This window comes from Leucoraja erinacea, chromosome 17 (genome assembly GCF_028641065.1).
Source record: "Leucoraja erinacea ecotype New England chromosome 17, Leri_hhj_1, whole genome shotgun sequence".
In the NCBI taxonomy this organism is placed as follows: Eukaryota; Metazoa; Chordata; class Chondrichthyes; order Rajiformes; family Rajidae; genus Leucoraja; species Leucoraja erinaceus.
Genome location: NC_073393.1, coordinates 10,619,942 through 10,640,742, shown reverse-complemented (window position 1 = coordinate 10,640,742; position 20,801 = coordinate 10,619,942). Strand labels below are relative to the sequence as shown.

At 40.2% G+C, this 20,801-nt stretch overlaps 1 protein-coding gene across 3 annotated transcripts in view; it reads left to right on the top strand.

The window, feature by feature from the left end:
* ranbp10 (RAN binding protein 10) overlaps positions 1 to 20,801 on the top strand; it is a 91,817-nt gene that overhangs the window by 57,685 nt on the left and 13,331 nt on the right. The window contains exons 4-11 of one of the 3 annotated variants that reach the window (XM_055648484.1): positions 1,454 to 1,621; positions 10,401 to 10,423; positions 12,475 to 12,659; positions 12,732 to 12,871; positions 14,519 to 14,627; positions 16,241 to 16,389; positions 17,771 to 17,963; positions 19,908 to 20,032. In XM_055648484.1, the coding sequence (XP_055504459.1) occupies positions 1,454 to 1,621; positions 10,401 to 10,423; positions 12,475 to 12,659; positions 12,732 to 12,871; positions 14,519 to 14,627; positions 16,241 to 16,389; positions 17,771 to 17,963; positions 19,908 to 20,032 (1,092 nt within the window). Of the gene's footprint in view, positions 1 to 1,453; positions 1,622 to 10,400; positions 10,424 to 12,474; positions 12,660 to 12,731; positions 12,872 to 14,518; positions 14,628 to 16,240; positions 16,390 to 17,764; positions 17,964 to 19,907; positions 20,033 to 20,801 lie in introns of all 3 variants that reach the window. The other 2 variants (XM_055648483.1, XM_055648485.1) reach the window with 2 other exon arrangements.

Genomic DNA, 20,801 nt, shown 5'->3' with positions numbered 1-20,801 from the left:
TCGGGCTTCTCTACCACTTTTCCGATGGTAGCACCAAGATGAGTGTGGCTAGGATGGCGTGGGTCTTCAAAAAATTGCTGGAGAAACTCAGCGGGTGCAGCAGCATCTATGGAGCGAAGAAAATAGGCGACGTTTCGGGCCGAAACCCTTCTTCAGACTGCCAGATCTTCCAGCATCTGCAGTTCCTTCTTGAACACATGGTGTGGGTCTTTGTTGATTAGCTATCTTCCTGAAGCAGTGCTTCCTGTAGATCCATACAAGGACTTTATTTTTAGATGGAATGAGGGGAAAGAGCTAAGAATGAACACTTGGGGAAAATAAGACTTCAACTTGTGCAAACTCTTCCACGCCCTAAGGATGTCCTAAAAAACTTAACAACCAATGAAGTTAGCCTAGAATTATGGCCACTATTATAATGTTGAGAACATGGAGGGGAATTTGTGTTTTAACCTAACATACAGCAGTGGGCATTCAATATTTTTAAATGATTTTGAGAGATAAATATTGACCATTCACCAGAATATTACATTCTTCAATATAATGTTATGGGTTTTATTATGTGTACACTGGAGAACTAGTCAGGCCTTGATTTAATTTCTCGAATTCAATATTGTATTGTTCCCTCAATACTGCACTGGAGCATCATCCAGATTTATGTACGCAAGTTACTGGAATAAGACTGGAATCTACATCTGTAGAGACAAGGTTGCCATCAACTAAGTGACATCTGACATTTGAAGTAGCCTAGGTTTCTTATGGAGCATCTTTTGTGCCTCAAGTATTGCCTTTTATAGGGTACTTTGTATACCTGCCCTGTCAACTTAAAATGTCTCCATTTATTGGAATGCGTTTCTAACGGATGTTGTGCAATAAACCTATGTACTCTAGGGTGAAAGTGAGTGAATGAAAGGAAAATAATAATTCTTACTGTTTCATGAAATTTCTCTCCACCCTTTCTGCACCTTAAAACGAATTTGCTTTCTTTCCCTGTTATGATGAAGGTTTTTCAACCGAAATTTAATCTTTTGAAAATGGTGAATTTATACTGCATGGGTACACAAAAATGCTGGAGAAACTCAGTGGGTGCAGCAGCATCTATGGAGCGAAGGAAATAGTCAACGTTTCGGGCCGAAACCCTTCTTCAGACTGACTCAGGGTTTCGACCCGAAAGGTTGCCTTTTTCCTTCGCTCTCTAGATGCTGCTGCACCCGCTGAGTTTCTCCAGCATTTTTGTGTACCTCCGATTTTCCAGCATCTGCAGTTACTTCTTAAACAATTTATACTGCATGATTTACATCAATTGACAGGTTGTTCTTTTAACTGAGCAGCAACTCCAGCTAGCTGCCAAGAGTAAAATGGCAATTATTAACAGTAATAATACTTTTTATCCAATCTTGTTTGTTTAATGGAAACGCATTTAAATTCTTTCTTGTCTCTGTTCTGTGTTTTGCAGGTTGGGACAAACATTCATATGGCTACCATGGAGACGACGGACATTCTTTCTGCTCTTCAGGCACAGGACAGCCATATGGTCCCACTTTCACCACTGGAGATGTCATTGGTTGCTGCGTTAACCTCATAAACAATACCTGCTTCTATACAAAGAATGGCCACAGTTTAGGTAAGCTGATACTTGCTGCATACGACTTGAGGGCTTATGCACATGATGCTTACCTTCTATCCTTATTAAAGCTGTGATTTTCCTTTCATTCTCAACATCGTACAGATCTTTTTGAGGGTCTGGAATTTGCTTCTTAAAAAGGTGATGGAGGCAGAGACTCTCATAACATTTTTCACACAGAGAGTGGTGAATCTCTGGAATTCTCTGCCACAGAAGGTAGTTGTGGCCAGTTCATTGGCTATATTTAAGAGGGTGTTAGATGTGGCCCTTGTGACTAAAGGGATCAGAGGGTATGGAGAGAAGGCAGGTACAGGATACTGAGTTGGATGATCAGCCATGATCATATTGAATGGCGGTGCAGGCTCGAAGGGCCGAATGGCCTACTCCTGCACCTATTTTCTATGTTTCTAAGTTATGGGATGCAACACGGTGCTGTCTGTGTGGTGTTTGACATTCTCCCTCCGACCATGTGAGTTTTCTCCAGGTGCCACGGATTCCACCCACATTCCAAAGATGTGGTAATTGGCCTCTGTAAATTGCCCCTCATGCAGGATACAAAACTGGGATAACATAGAACTCAATGAATGGGTGGTTGATGGTCAGTGTGGACTCAGTGAGCTGAAGGTCTTGTTTCCAGGCAGTATCTCTGAACACGTTGGCTCTGCATTTGGTAGAGTTTAGAGAGTGAGGTGATCTTATTCAAATGGGCTTGACTTGGTAAATGTTGGGAGGATGCTTCTTCTCATGGGACAGTTTATGACCAGACGGTGCCTTCATCTCAGATGAAGGCAATGCCTATTTAGGATTCAGATTAATAATTTCTTCTCTCAAAGGCTTCCATTTTTTTTTTGCAAATTCATTACCACATAAAAGACTGAAAGCTGAGAAAATCAATCTGGGAATCAAGGGTTATGCAGAGAGGCCAGTAAAGTAGATTTGTGGAAAATTGGATCAGCCAAGACGTTAATGAGCAAGTTTGAGGGGCCAAATTGCGTCATTCTTTCCATTTCTTTTTTTAAATTATTTTTTTTATTTTATTAAAAGCAATGTACATGCATCTTAGTCATAATATGCAACATATTACATTTCTTGTACAACTTTTTTTTCGATATTTAAGCTATAATCGAAAAAGAGAAAGGAAAAGCGAGAAAGAAGAAAAGAGTGAGGATAGTAGTGTTGTGTAGCCCGCAGTAGTTGCCATTAAGTGAATGATACTGGTTAAGCAGACTGCGTGCTTGAAAATGTGGGAAGAAAAGAAGAGACAAAAGGCCCCACAGAAAAGGGGGGCCTTAAGAAAAGAAAAAGAAAATAAGTATGGAATCTAAAAAGGGTAAGGCTAAGCAAGAAGGAAAGGGAATATGCCTTATTCATGACGATTCACACCCATCACCTAATTCTAAAATAATTATCTTTCCATTTCATATGATCTTAAAAATCATATGACACCTCACTGATGTGATATTAAATATGATTTGATGGTGAGCTGCACAAAAACATATTATGGCTAATGACAAAATGTGAAAAGTGGTCCGATTGATACAGTTTTACAAAGAAAGAAAGAAACAGAGGCAAAGAGAGAGTTCCTGACCTTGGAGTCATGGCAGTTGAAGGTTGGAGTGATTAAATTTGGGGATGATCGAGAGGCCAGAATTAGATGAGTACATCTCTAGAGGTCGTTGGGGTGGAGCTTGTAACTAGGAACAGATAGGCAGTGGAAATCTGTTCATATCCGAGTGGCTATGTATCTGCCTGTGCCACCGGGTGGTTGAATGTCAGAATAGAAAATATATACAAAACTGCAAAAACTTTTCATACATTCTCAGTGTCTGTACAATCAATAGTCTACACATTCAACAGAGTCGTACTCAGTAGTGTTGGCACCTATCTTTATACAAACACCATGCTACTCATGTGGCCCCCTTTCATGTTCATAAGTGATAGAAACATAAAAAAATAGGTTAATGAGTTGGCCATTCGGCCCTTCGAGCCAACACCGCCATCAATATGATTATGGTTGATCATCCAAAATCCTACTTTCTCCCCATATCCCTTGATTCCGTTAACCCCAAGAGCTATATCTAACTCATTCTTGAACACATCCAGTGAATTGGCCTCCACTGCCTTTTGCAGCAGAGAATTCCACAAATTCACAACTCTCTGGGTGATAGGTGCAGAATTAAACCATTCGGCCCATCAAGTCTACTCTGCCATTCAATCATGGCTGATCTATCTTTCCCTCTTAACCCAATTCTCCTGCCTTCTCCCCATTACCCTTGACACCTCTACTAATCAAGAATCTATTTGTGCCTAAAAAAAATATTAACTGACGGCCTCCACAGCCTTCTGTGGCAATGAATTCCACAGATTAACCACCATCTGATTAAAGAAATCCTTCCTCCTCTCCTTCCTGAAGGAATGTCCTTTAATTCTGAGGCTTTGATCTCTGGTCCAAGGCTCTTCCATTAGTGGAAACATCCTGTCCACATCCACTATATCCAGGCCTTGTTTGAGGGGATATCCCTCCATTTGCATGAGGGGTGTCCCCTCCGGACTGTGTCCCTCAATGTCCAGCAGCGGAAGGACCCTGGACTGTGGTCCTCCCTCACAGAGCCTCAGCATGGGCCATTCGGCAACATTCCCTTGCAACCATCTTGCTGTCCTGAGAAACCAGCCAGTTTTGGGGAGACCACCAAGTTTTGGGCAGATCAAAGAGCGTCTTCCACCAAGTTGATGATTTTCCAGCAACCCTTGATGTTCTCCGAATGTGGTCCTGGGATCATCCCGTAGCATCAGAGAGTCCTTTGTTACAGAGCTGCTCAGGATGCAAGGGCCCTTGCAGTGTTCTCCAGACCCTCTTGGTAAATCCACACAATGTGAAGAGGTGGGCAACCATCTCTCCATACCAGCCGTCCCGAGGGCAGCCTGCATTGGTAGTAAGACATTGAAAGTACAGGAAGGATTTGACCTGGATGCCCACTTTCACCGCCAGCCAAACAAGGTCTTGTTGTTTGTTGATGAATTCAGGCAATAAGGCATTTCATAATCATAATCGTAATTTATTAGCCAAGTATGTTTTGCAACACGAGGAATTTGATTTGCCAAACAGTCATACCAAAAAAGCAACAAGACACATAGCTACATAAAAAATATCTGATAAACATCCACCACAGCGACTCCTCCACATTCCCCATTGTGATGGAAGGCAATAAAGTCTTATCTTCTTTCCTCCTTTTCTCCCGCGGTTGGCGGAGTCGAACCATTCGCAGTTCGGGCAATCGGAGCTCCTGCAGCCAGAGATCGGTGCTCCTGCAGCTTGGGGCTCCGACTGTGAACTCCAGGATGTTAAATCCGCAGGCTCCCGTGGTTGGAGCTCCCAAAGTCGATCCCCAGCAAGTGGCCGCCAGCTCCATGATGTTAGGCCGCAGTGCAGACGGAGATACGATATGGAAAAAGTTGCATCTTCGTCGAGAAAAGAGATTTTAAAAGTTTTCCCCAGCCCCCACCCCCACATAATGCAAATCTAAAGTTTCACTAAAGCATGCATTTTACAACAAAAAATAACAAAGAAAGAAAAAGACGAAACGGCATTGGCGAGGCAGGCATCGTTCGGCAGCACCTGGTGGTCAGTTTTGCAGTCTACTCGGGAAACCACACCGCAGGATTCATCGAATCCTAGTTTTGCAGTGCCTGTGGGATGTTCCGTGCTGACCACTGCCCAATGGACGTGGTCAAAGATGTTAGTCTGGAAGAACTTTTCCACAAAGTTGCGGTCGTGCGGCGATGTGCAGCTGACTGGCACATTACATGGCAGTGGTTCTAGGCCCACGTTTTGCAACACCGGGGACAGCTAGAACCTCGGCGGATAATGATACTTGGTGCTCACGTGCTTTGGCTCCATGCATTCAATGGTCTCATACTCAGTAGTGTTTGCATCTATTTTTACACAAAACACCCATGCCACTCATGTGGCCCTCGCTCCTTGTGTGAGGGGATATCCAGTCTCTTGTTGCGGGATATCCCCTATGGACTTTGCCCCTCTATGTCGAGCAGCAGTAGGACCCTAGATCAAAGTAAGGGCGAGGTTAGGCATGCTTTTGCCTCCTTGTGCATTGTGACCCACTGGACCCACTCTATCTTTGATTATGGAGTGTAATATTACGCATTGACATTCATTATTCACTCGGATTCAGGCCCCAAACACAGGTGAACAAAACGAGGAAGACTGACTGAACTTTATTGCCTTCCATCACGGTGGTCACTGTGGTAGATGTTTGTTAAGTTCTATCGTTCTTTTAATTGTGTTGTGTTCTTTTAATTGTATGGCTGCATGGTGACTCAAATATCACTGAACCTTAATTGGTGCATGTGACAATGAATGTGAATCATGCAAGTCCATCCTTCCAAAGCAAAACCACCACCTCAACTTTCCTTAAAAACTAATTTGGAATTATTTTAACTGAGTAGTGTTGCTATTTACCAGAGACCTGTACAGGATAATTGCCTCTGGAGGAACATCATCAATCTAAATTTATCAAACTTAATATTAAACAAAAGTACTGTGGCTTCTTGGAATCTGAAATAAAAACTGAAAATCCGCCCACAAAGTTTTTAGTCAAGACATTCGCTGTTATGTAACCATGGCGGATAAATGGAATTAAGAAACAGATCAACCATGATTTAATTGACTGGTGAAACAAGTTCAAGGGCTGTGTAGCCAACATTTCTCAAAATGTATTTTAAACAAGCCTATACATTGATTTCATAAAAGCATAAGATGGCACGTGCTGTATTTTCCTCCCGCTACCAATTCAGCAGAACACTTTTGGTTTCCTGTTTGAGAATTCAGTACTTTTTCATTGAAGTTGTGGCGTTTGCTTAAATTCTATTATCATTACGCCCTATTGAAGTCACTGAACGTACTGTATCATCCAAAGAACAAGCAAACACTAACACTGTAGCTTTTGCAGAGCTCCCTCTGCTGCCTGGAATTGGATGTTGCAACACTGTTGGGATTTTGGCAGCTGCTTGAACCAGTATCATTTAGAGAGGAGGAAGTAATTTGAATTATTTTAATTCATCCACCCATAAAACTCCTTCACGTCAGTGCTCAGTAAGATTCAGATGGTTTACATTCACTTTTCTAAGAATTTTACAATAGTTTTAAAACGATATGTAGAAAGGAACTGCGGATGCTGGTTTATACCGAAGATAGACCCAAAGTGCGGAAGGAAATCAGCGGGACAGACAACATCGCTGGAGAAAAAGGATGGGTGATGTTTCAGGTCAGGACCCTTCTTTAGACGCTGCCTTCTCAGAATCTGAAGAAGGGGCCAGATCCGAAATGTCACCCATCCTTTTTCTCCAGAGATGCTGCCTGACCCGCTGAGTTACTCCAGCACTTTGTGTCTATCTTCAGCTTTACAATTATGTTTTATTAATTTGAATTAGTGCCCAAATTGTTTGCTGTTACAAATTTACAAGATATCATTCTATTTTCATTTTTACCATACTTTTAACTTTCTTGTATATCCCAATAGAATTTCAGGCATATCCTTTCCAAACTGGGAAAAACAAAGTTTTCCCTACCTTTCAGATGTCAAATGTGAATTAACTTTGACTTCTCCCTGCAGTACTTCATTGTCTTATTTAATACCTCAGCAACCAGAAAAGAGACACAGTACACAATTCAATCTGACCAGAACCTCCTCCAGTTTGATTACAATTTCTGTTGACGTAGGTTGTATTATTTTGACTGTTCAATTCAACACTTCATTGGTTGCCTCTCCACAATGATTGAACAATTCAACCTCGACTCTACAATAGGTCATGAGTCTTTCTGAGCTTTATGCTTGAGCTATTTCAGTACTATTCATGAGGTTTGTGCATGGCCTATTTGTTCTCCGTTCATTTATTATTGTGTGCACTAAATGTTACCTGCTAACAACAGTAAGAATACAACAAACAAAATACTGAGCTTACACCTCATCTGATTAAAAAGAACATGAAGAAAATGGAAAATTTCAAAAAAAATAAAACGGGTGGGGGGGGAAAAAATCACCAAATGAATCCAGTCAACCTGTTTTACTTTTGTTGGTGATAAATGCATAATGGAGTTATTTATGCTGAGATCTAATTCTTGGTTATTTCTCCATATAATGTTTAATATTTAGTTATTTTGTACGCTGCTTTCTGATTTCCTGTGAAATATGAAGATCAGCCAGGACCATAAAAAATTCTTGCACATATCTGGTTCTTCTAACATTGTTAAAATCTAGCTCAGTGCCTCCTTATCATACATAATTTAACTTGAGTCACAATAATAGGTAGTTAAAATAAATAAGTTTGTAAGAGCAAGTTTAACTTGCAAGATTAGAACCCTTGAGATGCATAGAAAGGAATTGCCACAACCTGGGATGTAACTGATGACAATATTAGGATTATTGTAATATCTTCATAATGGAAAGGGTATAGTGTCAGAACCAGTGTTGAGTCAAGCAAGCCAACAAGGATTTGGTACTGTCTCATAAATTTGCTGGAAAGAATCACTGACTACAAATGATTTTGTGAGAGTAAGCAAGATTGTGGCTTCTGGTTTCCAAATATTCAATTTCTTAAACTGGTAGTGAGACAAATGGCATTGAAGGGATCAAGACAGGGAATTGTTAATAGTATCAGTTAACATAGAGCAAAGAAGGGAAGTTGGACAGTCAGTTATTTAGTGATAACGGTCTCGCAGGGTAAGTTGTGATCACGTGAGCAAGTTAATCTCAAAAGTGCATGAGGAGAAAAAGGAAAGAGAATGGTAAAAGATACAAAGACTTGGCTGTAACGTGCTTGTATTGAATATCTGAACAGGAAAAAATATTTGCAATACACGTATTAAGAAAACTTCACAGGATACTAACTTAACAAGTCTATTTTGTAAACCACAACAAACCCGTTATACTTCACAACTTTGTTATAGCCACCATTTTGCATTTCCTTTCAGAAGGTCATAAATTTCCTTTCATAAATCATCTTTGTTCATCGACACACATTTCTTAAGAGGGCATCAACTGACATATTTAAGACAACAACTATTGAAGTAATGAAGTAATGAGTAGCTAGCTGATACAGCTGAGTGAATACTTGTATTGATTATGGGAGTGGGTTGTTTACCCCTCAGTTGGCGCAAGTTTTCAGATTCTTCACTAACCCTATTTTAACAGCATGATTCGCACTATAGAGAGAAAAAGTTGGAGTAACTCAGATGGTCAGGCAGCATCGCTGGAGAAAAGGAATAGGTGACTTTTTGGGTCGATATCCTTCTCCAGACTGAGAGTCGGGGAGAGGGAAGCAAGGGATATAGTCTATTATATAGATATAGAACAAATTAATGAAAGATATGCAAAAAGTAACAATGATCAAGGAAAAGTGGAGCCTACAATGGTCCATTGTTGGCCGTGGGTGAGGTGATAACGAATTATGCAGACAGTGAAACTCAACAGGACAACAATGAAACTAGTACCATGTGATTCTCATGATATCAATCTACTCTGGTTTTGATTATCTTTAATTTGAATATCTCCAAATTATTTTTTACTGGTTGTTTTGTGATCTAAGCTCTTATGAAAGAAGCTGTTTAGATAATTTTGAACATCCTGCAAATTTTAGCAGGTATACTGCATTACTGACAGATGACAGACTTGTGCTCAATTATATGTAAATTATGGAGTTGAATGTTTTTTACTGAGTACTTGTCGTATTGATGCTGAGTTTAGAATTTAAAGACAATTGAATAAATCTTCAAACACCTGAATGTCCGATTGCAAGAAGAGCAACATTTTGGGCCTTTTTCCCCCTGTGTTTATGTTGAATTTTGATGGGCAAAAGATGAAAGATTTGACATGGTGCCTTTCTGCATTTTTTCAAAAAATGTGCATATTACCACAACATATAAAGCAACCTTTTCCATGAGATTGTAACAAAATCTGTAAAAGCATATTAAACGTTGATGATGTTAGCTATCTGAGGAATGTTGAATAGCTTGCAATAGAATAAGCTGCCCTTAAGATTGGTGGCATAGGGCCTTTGAGTCTGTGTGTACACCGTACAGGTAGAACCCATAATGGTTGGCAGCAGCTAAACAGGTATTCGCACCTTAAAGGGCCTGTCCCACTTGGGCGTTAACTGCACGTCATGCAGATGGCGCGCAAAGATTTTGTACATATCAAAATCCTGGGGCACCGCGCGCGACCGTGTCACTGCCTACGTCACCACGCACCATGCGTGCATAATGCGTGTATCACGTGCGCGGCACAACGCGTGCGCTGTGATGCGTAAATGATGACGCGTGAATTACACGCAAATGACGCCCAAGTGGGACAGGCCCTTTAGTCTTCGCAATTTATTTTCCTCTGTGAAGGATAGTTCGGGCATGTACTTTATCTCTCTCTACCAGTATTTCAGTATAATCAGTTAGCAGAAAGCTTAATGGAATGTAAAGGCAATCAACGGCTTCCATATTTTCCTTTCTTCCAAACTGCTGACCAATTTTATAGAATTCTCTTACCACATACATTTGAGGTTGGCCAGAGCCTATGGAAAGTTTACTAAAGAATGTGGAATCTTCAGTTTTAGAATTGGTCCCTGGTATTATAAAACAATTAACCTCTGCTGAATTACTTTAAACAAACAATAAGGCTGCATCTGGACCACTGTGTCCATATACAGGCTCTGCATCTTGGGGTCAGCATCTGTGAATAATTATTAATATCTTTTGTCTCTGAATTTTTTTCAGGAATAGCATTCACGGACCTGCCTGTAAGTATTCACAATTTTTTCCTAATAAAACCTTAAAATCATAAATAATTCCCATAAACATTAAAGCCAATTGTTACCAAAGGGATTGGTTGTATTTGTGATGGGTCTTGTAAATGTCTTGAAATCCAAGTATACCATACTGATCTCGGTCATTGCCTTCGGCCACAAGAGTTGCATTTCTCCAAGTTCTGCTTTAATCCCTGTGCCATAATAATATCAAACCAAATGTAAAGGCAGAAATGCCTTGCTGGTAATCAGGCAATTATTGTAATTTTTTTAATGGGCATAACATATTAATATTTATGATTGAATTTTTTCTTGTAATACTGGAGGTGTTGCTTAAAGGTTGGTAAATTTTCACGTGTCCTTAAGTATCACCGTAAAGCAGCACACGTGCATTTGAATTTATATCATGTATAGATAGCATTGCATAATCTTTGCAATATTTTACAGTGTTTCTTGATACGAGTGATATATAATTCCGAGTTAACTGCAAGAGAACTGTAAACAAACCTGGGCTAATTATTTTTAAAAATCACAATCCTCAGAGGATTTGCATGCTAGAAAATAGCCTTGCAGCTGCATGTACTAACTGAAACAATGTAAATTATAGCTGTCCTCGCCCAACATTTAATCAGTTTACTTTTCAGCATATTTAATTGGAATTGGAAATCATGAGCTGGAGCCCTGTTTGATATCCCTTTCGTTCTGCCTCAGCATTCTTGATATATACGGACTAATTGTATCATCGTCATAATCAGCTGAGCCTGGCATTCAAAAGTAGTCCTGGCCAATATGACATTGCATCACAAAAGGTGCTGCGTTAACACCCTGAATTACCGGGGGGCCTGACGTAGGATTTGAGTGCGTTTAAAAGCATTTGGGAAATCTCTGCTTGCCACATGAAATTGGAGTTTTTAAAGTGTTCGTCTCATTCTATGGCATAATTGACTCGGCCTTAATGCTGATTTAAGACTTCTTGATTCTTGATTGTCAAAGTGAAGCATAGCAATTTGTTATTTTGTTTATTGCAACCTCGTTGCCGTTTGAGATGTCTATGCTTTACTGCAGGTTTTAAACACTGAGGAAACTCCAATTAGTTTAAGTTTAATGTCATGTGTACCGAGGTACAGTGAAAAGCCTTTGTTGCGTGCTAACCAGTCAGCAGAAAGACTATACATGATTACAGTTGAGCCATCCACAGTGTACAGATGTACAATTACTTGCCACTAACTAATTATGGAATCTGCAGCCAACCAAAACAGTTTTTGCTTTATCTCCAGAAGCATGCATACGCTCATTTTATGCCTGGCTGATTAATTGCTTAGCCTCCATGTTTCCCAGGTGCCCCATATATATCGGCAGTGAAGCAATCCCACAAATAAATCCTATTTTGGCCAAATCAATATATTCCAATTGTTTTTTTATCTGACTTGTGGTCTGTTAGCATTGGGTATACAAACAGATTTGTCTTCTAGAGGGATAATAAAGGAATAAAGAAAACGTATTTGAAGCTCAATTTTGGGCTTCAGATGTTCATCAGTGTCAACCAATTAGTGTGGCCTATTCATTGGCCATCTGCAAGCACAAAATAGTACAAAAAGAGAGGTGAAGACAATGCAGGTACAAATACATGAACTGATTAGAATCTCTGCAATGTTCACATGTTCCACATAAATGAAACATGTTAGAGGAAAGCAATTGTTTTTTTTAATATTAGAATTAAAAGCGAGTAAGGACAAGAATGCTTGTTGATGGTAATAGCCGGCTTACCCAATATTATAGTGCTAAAACATTGGGATTTTAACTTGAGCCGCCAGGAGGCCATGACTTACTTGACCATCAATTAATATTAAGAGGAATGGGGGGAGAGAATAAGCAACGTTGGGGTAATGAAAAGGAAAATTGGCTGGGGTGGACAGTTTACTTCCTCCAAAGTTGAATAGCGCCACACTTTTCTGTCCACGAAATGCACATAATAGTAAACAACTGCATTGTTGAACTGTAGAGTTTGCCATTTCGCATTTTCTTTCAATCATTTTGTCTTTTAGCCTAACTTGTACCCAACAGTGGGGCTACAAACGCCTGGTGAAATAGTAGATGCCAACTTCGGGCAGCAGCCGTTTGTGTTTGACATTGAAGATTACATGCGGGAGTGGAGAGCAAAGATTCATGGTACCATTGAGCGATTCCCCATCGGTGACAGATTAGGGGAGTGGCAGACAATGCTGCAAAAGTAAGAAATGATGCTCCTTGTTTCTCATAAATAGTGGGTTAGCCAATTGTCTTTGTACCACATTTAAACTAGCTCATTATGTGAGAATTTGTTTTGCAGTTTGGTGTCGTCCTACCTGGTGCATCACGGTTACTGTGCGACAGCAACTGCCTTTGCCAGAGCAACAGGGCAGACCATTCAAGAGGAGCAGAACTCAATCAAAAACAGACAGCGTAAGGCTGCCAGCAATATCTTTATGTGAAACAGCTGAAACTTATATTTTAAATCCCTGTGATCTTAATTGCCAACAGCACTGCCCATTGGTTCATAGTTATAGGAGCAGAATTAGGCCATTCAGCACATCAAGTCTACTCCACTATTCAATCATGGCTGATCTTTCATTCTCTCTCAATCCCATTCTCCTGCCTTCTCCCCATAACCCCTGACACCAGTACAAATCAAGAATCTATCAATCTCCGCCTTAAAAATATCCATTGACTTGGCCTCCACAACCTTCTGTGGCAATGAATTCCACAGATTTACCACCTCCTGACTACATAAATTCCTCCTCATTTCCTTTCTAACGGTACGTCCTTTTATTCTGAAGCTATGGGCTCTAGTCCTAGACTCTCCCAGTAGTGGAAATATCCTCTCCACATCCATTCTATCCAGACCTTTCATTATTTTGGTAAGTTTCGATGAGGACCCCTCATCCTTCCAATAGACCAATTTCCCTCCTGGGATAAATAAAGTTCTATCGTATCGTATCATAAAACTTCAGTGAGTACAGGCCCAGTGCCGTCAGTAATACGTAATAACCCATCATTCAAATGAAATCAGTTCCTAATGTTAGCTAAGATGCATGCGAGTTAATCTCCACACTACAATGAAAGAGGAAGAAAGTACAGCAAGACTTCCTATGTTCAATATCTCCCTTTACAGTGAAAATGATTCCTGTGGTGCCCCCTTTGGTAAAACATTCGCAGATTTCCAGTCTCCACCAAGTAGACCAACAAGCATAGCAAATCAGCACACTGTTCTAGAAGTAAATAACAGCATTAGCTTGCGACCTCAGTACAAACTTTTGAATTTTCCAGTTTTATGTACTACAACTCCTTCCTTTCTCCCCGTGCCCCACCTGGACACTCACCTGGGTGTCCTTGTACATCAATCACTGAGAGTAAGCATACAGGTATAGCAGGCAGTGAAAAAAGCAAATGGCATGTTGGCTTTCATAGCAAGAGGATTTGAGTATAGGAGCAAGGAGGTCCTTCTGCAGTTGCACAGGGTCCTGGTGAGACCACGCCTGGAGTATTGTGTGCAGTTTTGGTCTCCAAATTTGAGGAAGGACATTCGTGCTATTGAGGGAGTGCAGCGTAGGTTCACAAGGTAAATTCCCGGGATGGCAGGTCTGTCATATGTTGATAGAATGGGGCGACTGGGCTTGTAGACGCTGGAATTTAGAAGGATGAGAGGATATCTTATTGAAACATTTAAGATTATTAAGGGATTGGACACGCTAGAGACAGCAAACATGTTCCCAATGTTGGAGGAGTATATTTAGCAGATAACCACGTCGCAAAAGTACTGTTGTTTAGGAACCACTTTTCTGCAATGATATTCCACTAAGTTTAGTGGAAATAGAATGAATCAAGACAGCATAATAGGATTTGGACAGAGCCTTTTTGGTCTTGCCTCCAGTCTGTATCTATTTACACAATTAATCTGGAACTGTTGTCAGGATGGTTCATGTTAGTGATGGTGCAATTCATCCAAGCCATGGATGTTCTGACGCATTGGAAATAATTATCTTTTTAATAAAAATGCCAAGTGAAGCTGAAACTGGCTAGTAATTGCAAACATCACCTTCTGTCTTTCAGGAATACAAAAGCTAGTTTTAGCAGGAAGAGTGGGCGAAGCTATAGAGGCAACACAACAACTGTATCCAGGACTGTTGGAGCGTAACCCAAACTTGCTCTTCATGTTAAAGTAAGGACATTGCATACCAAAAGTAAGGTGCATGCGTGGTGGGGATTTGGTAAGGGAGAAGGATCCAAATCTGGAGCAAAGTTGATGGTACATCCACAACCTACTGAGTGCTCTACAGCTTGGAGTTTATTTTTAATTGTCAGCAAGCTGATTAAATTGTATGAATGAACAGTTTATTTAACTACAAAATCCTCTAGCTCCCTGTGGGAGATGAGCAGTACATACGTGCAGTGTCTGCATGGTCAGAGAAACATTGATCCAATGTGTTTAAGAAGGAACTGCAGATGCTGGAAAATCGAAAGTAGACAAAAATGCTGGAGAAACTCAGCGGGTGTAGCAGCATCTATGGAGCGAAGGAAATAGGCAACATTTCGGGCCAAAACCCTTCTTCAGACATTGATCCAAGATGTTTTTGTAGCTGCCAGTCCCTTACTGAAAAGCAGTTAGACTGCTCTCTGCTGGGAACTGATCGCATTCCAACCATTTGTGCTTAAACTGGTATATAGCGACCTGTTTAGAAGCATGTTTTGCACGTGCAAGCAGCTTCCTTTTGACATTATAGGGTCAGACGTCCAAAGAGGAATCCCAATTTCCAAAGAATTACTACATACCAGATGACATATAGTAGCAATGTTACAAAATTTTGAGATTTAAAAAATCAAGTCTGCAATTTATCCCATCAGATAAAGCATAACAATAAGTTTAATTTGACACCTAATTCACTTTCATATCTCAAGTATTAAAAAAGTTATGACCATTTTCATACTCGGAAATTAGCATCTTGTTCCCTATTGATTTTCAATGGGCATTACAAAAAAGCTGTGATCTTAGATAGTCAAAAGCACATTTCTTAAGGAAAGATTAACATTTTTAAATAGCCTAAGTGTCCAAAGATTATTCACAAATAATTCACAATATAACATGATTTTTATATCTAATTTACATTAATTTATAGGCCAAATGGAAGGAATTTAGTGTTCAATTGCTGTAAATAAATGCCCATTTAAATCGGTTTTCTAGTGGGTTTCTGTGAACGCGCAGGTTTAGAATGTTGACAGCGCGCTAGATTAGTGCCCTCAAATGCCGAGAAAAATACTGCGGGATATAAAAAGCCCAAAATGAGCTATTCGTTATAGATAATTATAATTATAGGGTTATATACATGCCCCATTTAATGTAAAAATAAGGTACATACCTTTAATTGTTTGCTTTATAAAACCCTGGGGCTGCGAAAGCTTGCGAACTGAACGAGAGCTTTTAAATTTATTATATCTACTATTCGAGGCCTATAAAACTAATAATAGCTTTTGGGACCGGGTCTTGCAGCGATTCTCCGTTAATGATTTACTAGGCTGAACATCTGCGATTGGAACAGCCTAGTAAAAATCGGGTTTTAAACCCGCCCCCTCCAAACAGCTCCAAAATCACACACAAGGGGTGGGGCAGATGCTCAGCCACGATTCAGGTAGGTTTTGTAACATACCTACATATAGATAGCTGGCAGTTGAAAATCATTTGTTATTTTTGTGGAACTCAATATTGCTCTGATTTTTACTTTAATGTTGCCTGTTCTTAATATTTTGCTCAACAACTACTCTGGTAATTTTATGCAGGTGTCGGCAGTTTGTGGAGATGGTGAACGGTACAGACAGTGAAGTGCGCTGTTTCAGTGCCCGTAGTCCCAAGTCTCAAGGTAGCTACCCTGGATCACCCAACATGAGCCCCAGGCATGGAGCCAATAACTCTCACATCAACAATGCAGGTGGAGTATGGAACCATTTCTCTTTCTCAATTCAAACAATATTATTGACCACGAACGAACGTCTCCTCATTCACACTGATCTTTTTAATGATTTATTATCCATTTCCCATTACCTTTGGAAAAATGGTGGTAGCCGCGACCTTAAACCTTTACAGCCCTTCTGCGATCTCTACCAAGCTTCTGGGTATCAAATGCTCAGTTCTGATGAAATATCCTTGTCTTGAAATCTAACTATTTTACTCTCTATGGATCTGCTGACTATTTCAGGCATTCACTTTTTTTTTTCAGATTTCCTGTATCTTCAGATATTTGCTTTTCTTAGATGGCTGGTCCGGTTAAGATTCTGGCCAATGGTGACCTGCAGTAGGAGGGAGATTTTGGGCAGTAAAGTTAGGGTAGTAGCTGGTAAACCCTTTTTAAAATGATTCATTGTCTGGCACACCCATGACATGAATGTTTCTTGCCACTTAACAGCACATCCCTAGATGTTGTAGGGTCTGCTCAATGCAAGTATGGATCGCTTCATTTGTTCAGGAGTTGCATGTCACGTGAATTATTTGCTGAGGGGTTGCTTAAAAATTGTCAATTTGTGCAGTCATCAGTGAATATTCCCACTTCTGAACTTCTGACAGAAGTTTATTCCTGAGGCAGCTGAATATGGTTGAATCTGGAACTTCACTCGACCGATTTTCTGGCCTCTCGGAACTGCCACCTCCACTTCATTACCACTGCCTGCCACTGGTGAGAAGATGCAGTCATGGATTTTTATTTTTTTTGGCAGAATCTGGTTTGTTATGAGATATGATTCTTTGAGTATGGTTATGTCGGGCTTTTGCTTGAGTTGTGTAAAGGATGTCTTCCCAGTTCCTGAGACACGAATCAAAGTCTTGGTGAGGCTGGCTGGCTGGGCGGGGACTTAATGCCATCTTATTTGATGCTGAGGTCCATGTTAGGCAGTCCACCTGGTTTTGGCCTTTTTCTTTATTAAAGTAGAAGCTTTGCTGGGCAATTTCAGAGGGCAGTTAAGTGTCAACTACATTCCATACCAGGTAAGTGTGACTGAAAATTTGTAAAACTTTTTTTTTAATGACTCTGCTTACCTTTTTAAAAAAAAATGTCAGATGATTAACTGAATTTAAATACAAAACTGTAATAATTGGATCTCAATTCCATGCTAATCAAGATGTTGATATATGCCAACCCCATTTACTTGTGATTGGCCCATGTCCCTCTAAACTGTTCCTATCCCTGTATCTGTAAAAATGTATTTTAAACAATGTAATTGTAGCCGCCTCTCCGCCATCCTCTGACAACTTGTAATCATGTTAGTGAGAAGTTTTTTTTCTGTCCATTAAATCTATTGTGTGTTTTGCAGGAGCAGATAGTCCAAACTGCAGCAATGGGATTGTGTCGTCAAAAAGCAAACCGATCCACAACAAATATCCAGCTATAAGTTCATCGTCTTCATCTTCTTCATCCTCCTCTTCACCTTCCTCTGTAAACTATTCAGAGTCCAATTCTACAGACTCTTCCAAATCCCAGCAACACAGTAGTACAAGTAACCAAGAAACCAGGTATGCTAGGTCTGCAATACAATAGACAATAGGTGCAGGAGTAGGCCCTTCGAGCCAGCACCGCCATTCACTGTGATCATGTCTGATTATCCACATTCAGTACCCCGTTCGTTCCTGCCTTCTCACCATATCCCCTGACTCCGCTATCTTTAAGAGCTCTATCTAACTCTCTCTTGAAAGCATCCAGAGAATTGGCCTCCACTGCCTGAGGCAGAGGATTTCACAGATTCACAACTCTGGGTGAAAACGTTTTTTTTTTCATCTCCATTCTAAATAGCCATCCCATATTAAGGGGAATATAATACAGCTCAGTTGACTACAATTAAGTGTTTTCGGTTAAGAAAAAGCAGGAGCACCTTTGCAAACTAAGGGGTATTCTGTTTCCATTTCACGTATTCACAGAAAGCAAGCACTCAAACACTTAACACACTCCTTGAATATTTTCTTGTAAAAATGAGATTTGATATATTTAATGCTTGTGAATGACTTATCCAGGAATTTGTGTCAATATAAAACAGTATTACATACACACCTTAGATTACATAGCATTTGATTTAAAAACAAGGAATAGCAGCTGCTGGTTTATAAAAATAGACACAAGTGCTGTAGTAACTCAGTGGGTCAGGCAGCACCCCTGGAGAACGTGATAGGTGACACTTGGGTTGGGACACTTCTTCCTTAGGACCGGAATCGTCGCCTATCCATGTTCTTCAGAGATGCTGCCAGAACCGCTGTTACTCCAGCACTTTTTGTCCTATTTTAAGATTTGATCTACCCTTGTAATGGCTGGATGTATGTGACTAGACCAATAGAGTTTCTGGTTATTGACGATCCCTGAGATGTTGATAGTGGAGACTCGGCAATTCTGGTGCATTAAGTACGTTGATCACAACCTTTTTGGCTCAAGAGGTGTTTGCAGATGAAAGTTATTTTTATCTGTATCTCGATTTGATCATGTCTGGCATTAAAATGGCTAATTTAGACAGCGCAGTCTTGGAGTTTATGAATGCAAGGAAGATGCTGAAAAATATCATAACATAGATAATCTGTATTTGTAATGGATTTGACTGCTGTAGAGTGCAATTATTTTTATTAGAAAATCAATGTAATATATATATAAGCAACCTTTTTGGTCGGATGCTTATCGAGTAGTTTGATATACATGTCACAGTTATAATTAATGTCTTGCTACCTGTCCACCAACGCTAAGCATTCATTACAATACAACAACGAATAAATATGGGGAAAGTGGCCTCTATTTTAGACGTTCTGTCTTGGGAGAGAGTGCAGCTGTGTCATCATTGGTGCTGAATTAATTTGTTTTTACGTTACTGTTAAATTCCAAAACCTCATTTATCGCAAAATCCACTTGAAAGAAAATAAACCAACCAACAAACAAACAGCCAGGTGAAGTAGGTCATTTGGCAATTCTTGTACAAAAGCTTTGTGACGAGGGAAAGGTGTAATTAACTTTCAATGAGTTATTTTTGATTCATTATTTGTGCAGGCACTTGTATGCTCCTTGATATTGTGCCTTAAATGCAAGGAGCTTTTAAAAAATAAATCATACACTGCCTTTGTATCTCAGGCACCTGGGAATAGGGAATCTAACTTTAAACATGATACTTGGGGAAATAGGGAAGGTAACCTGAAACCTATCTTTTTCTTTTGCTTGTTTTAGCTCTAATAGAGTATGGGAATAGCCTAAGTCTCTGATTCCTGACTTGATAAAGCCCTACTCATGGTCATGTAATTATGGTGAATAAAAAGATGAGACTAGGATTAACTTGTCCGAATAAATGGAAGTTAGAAAGGAAGAAGAGGAAAACATTTGTGCTTTGTCCTTTGCTGAGGGGGAAGGTTCTTGGGTGGCTACCTCAGCTGATTTTTGCCTGAATTGAGTCGGATCATTTTATTGCATTATTTACTTTTATTGTTCAACAGTGACAGTGAAATGGAAATGGAACCAGAGCACTACACCAATGGAGTCTTGGAAAATTCCTCGACTAGAATAATGAACGGCAACTATAAACACGAAGAAATCCTGCCGACTGACGAGTCCAGCATGGGTAGGATCAGACATGGGGACAGTGGTGGGCATGTTGTGTGAGCAAAGGAGGGGGCAGGTGATAGATCTGTGGACATATATGTTTGGAAAGGGAGGGTGACAAAAGAAGGAAGAAATATGTAGGCCAATATTTTAACGAGAGGTTAAGAGAGAGTGAGATTCTATATCCGTTTTCTTATCATATGGAAACCTTTTGTTTTCTCAGCATCATTTGCTCCCTCTTCCCACTTTAATCCTCCTTAAATTGAATTCCTCTGCTGTTGAAAAGGGTGGGGGGGGGGAAATCTTCCCCAGAAATAGAAATAAATGGTTAAGTGATTTTGTTTTTCAAATTACCTTCCAGCTCCTGTTAGCAGATTTGACTGCATTACCATTGCTAAAATTTGTTTAATGAGAGACACAGCCTGGAAACAGGCCCAACCAAGTCCATGCTATCCATAGATCTCCATTCACACAAATTCAATATTATCCCATTCCGTACAAACTAGGGACAATTTACAAAGTTCAATTAACCTACAAACCTGCACATCTTTGGGATGTGGGAGAAAGCTGGAGCACCTGGAGGAAAACCACGCAGGCACACAAGAAGAACATTCAAACTCCACGCAAACAGCACCCAAGGTCAGGATCGGACCTGTGTCTCTGGCACTGTGAGGCAGCAGCTCTACCAGATGTGCCACTGTGCTGCCCTTTGAACAACTATTTGCTCCTTTCCCTGCTGTACCTACCTATCCACAGTCATTGTTTAAGTCCTGTATCACCTTTTGTAT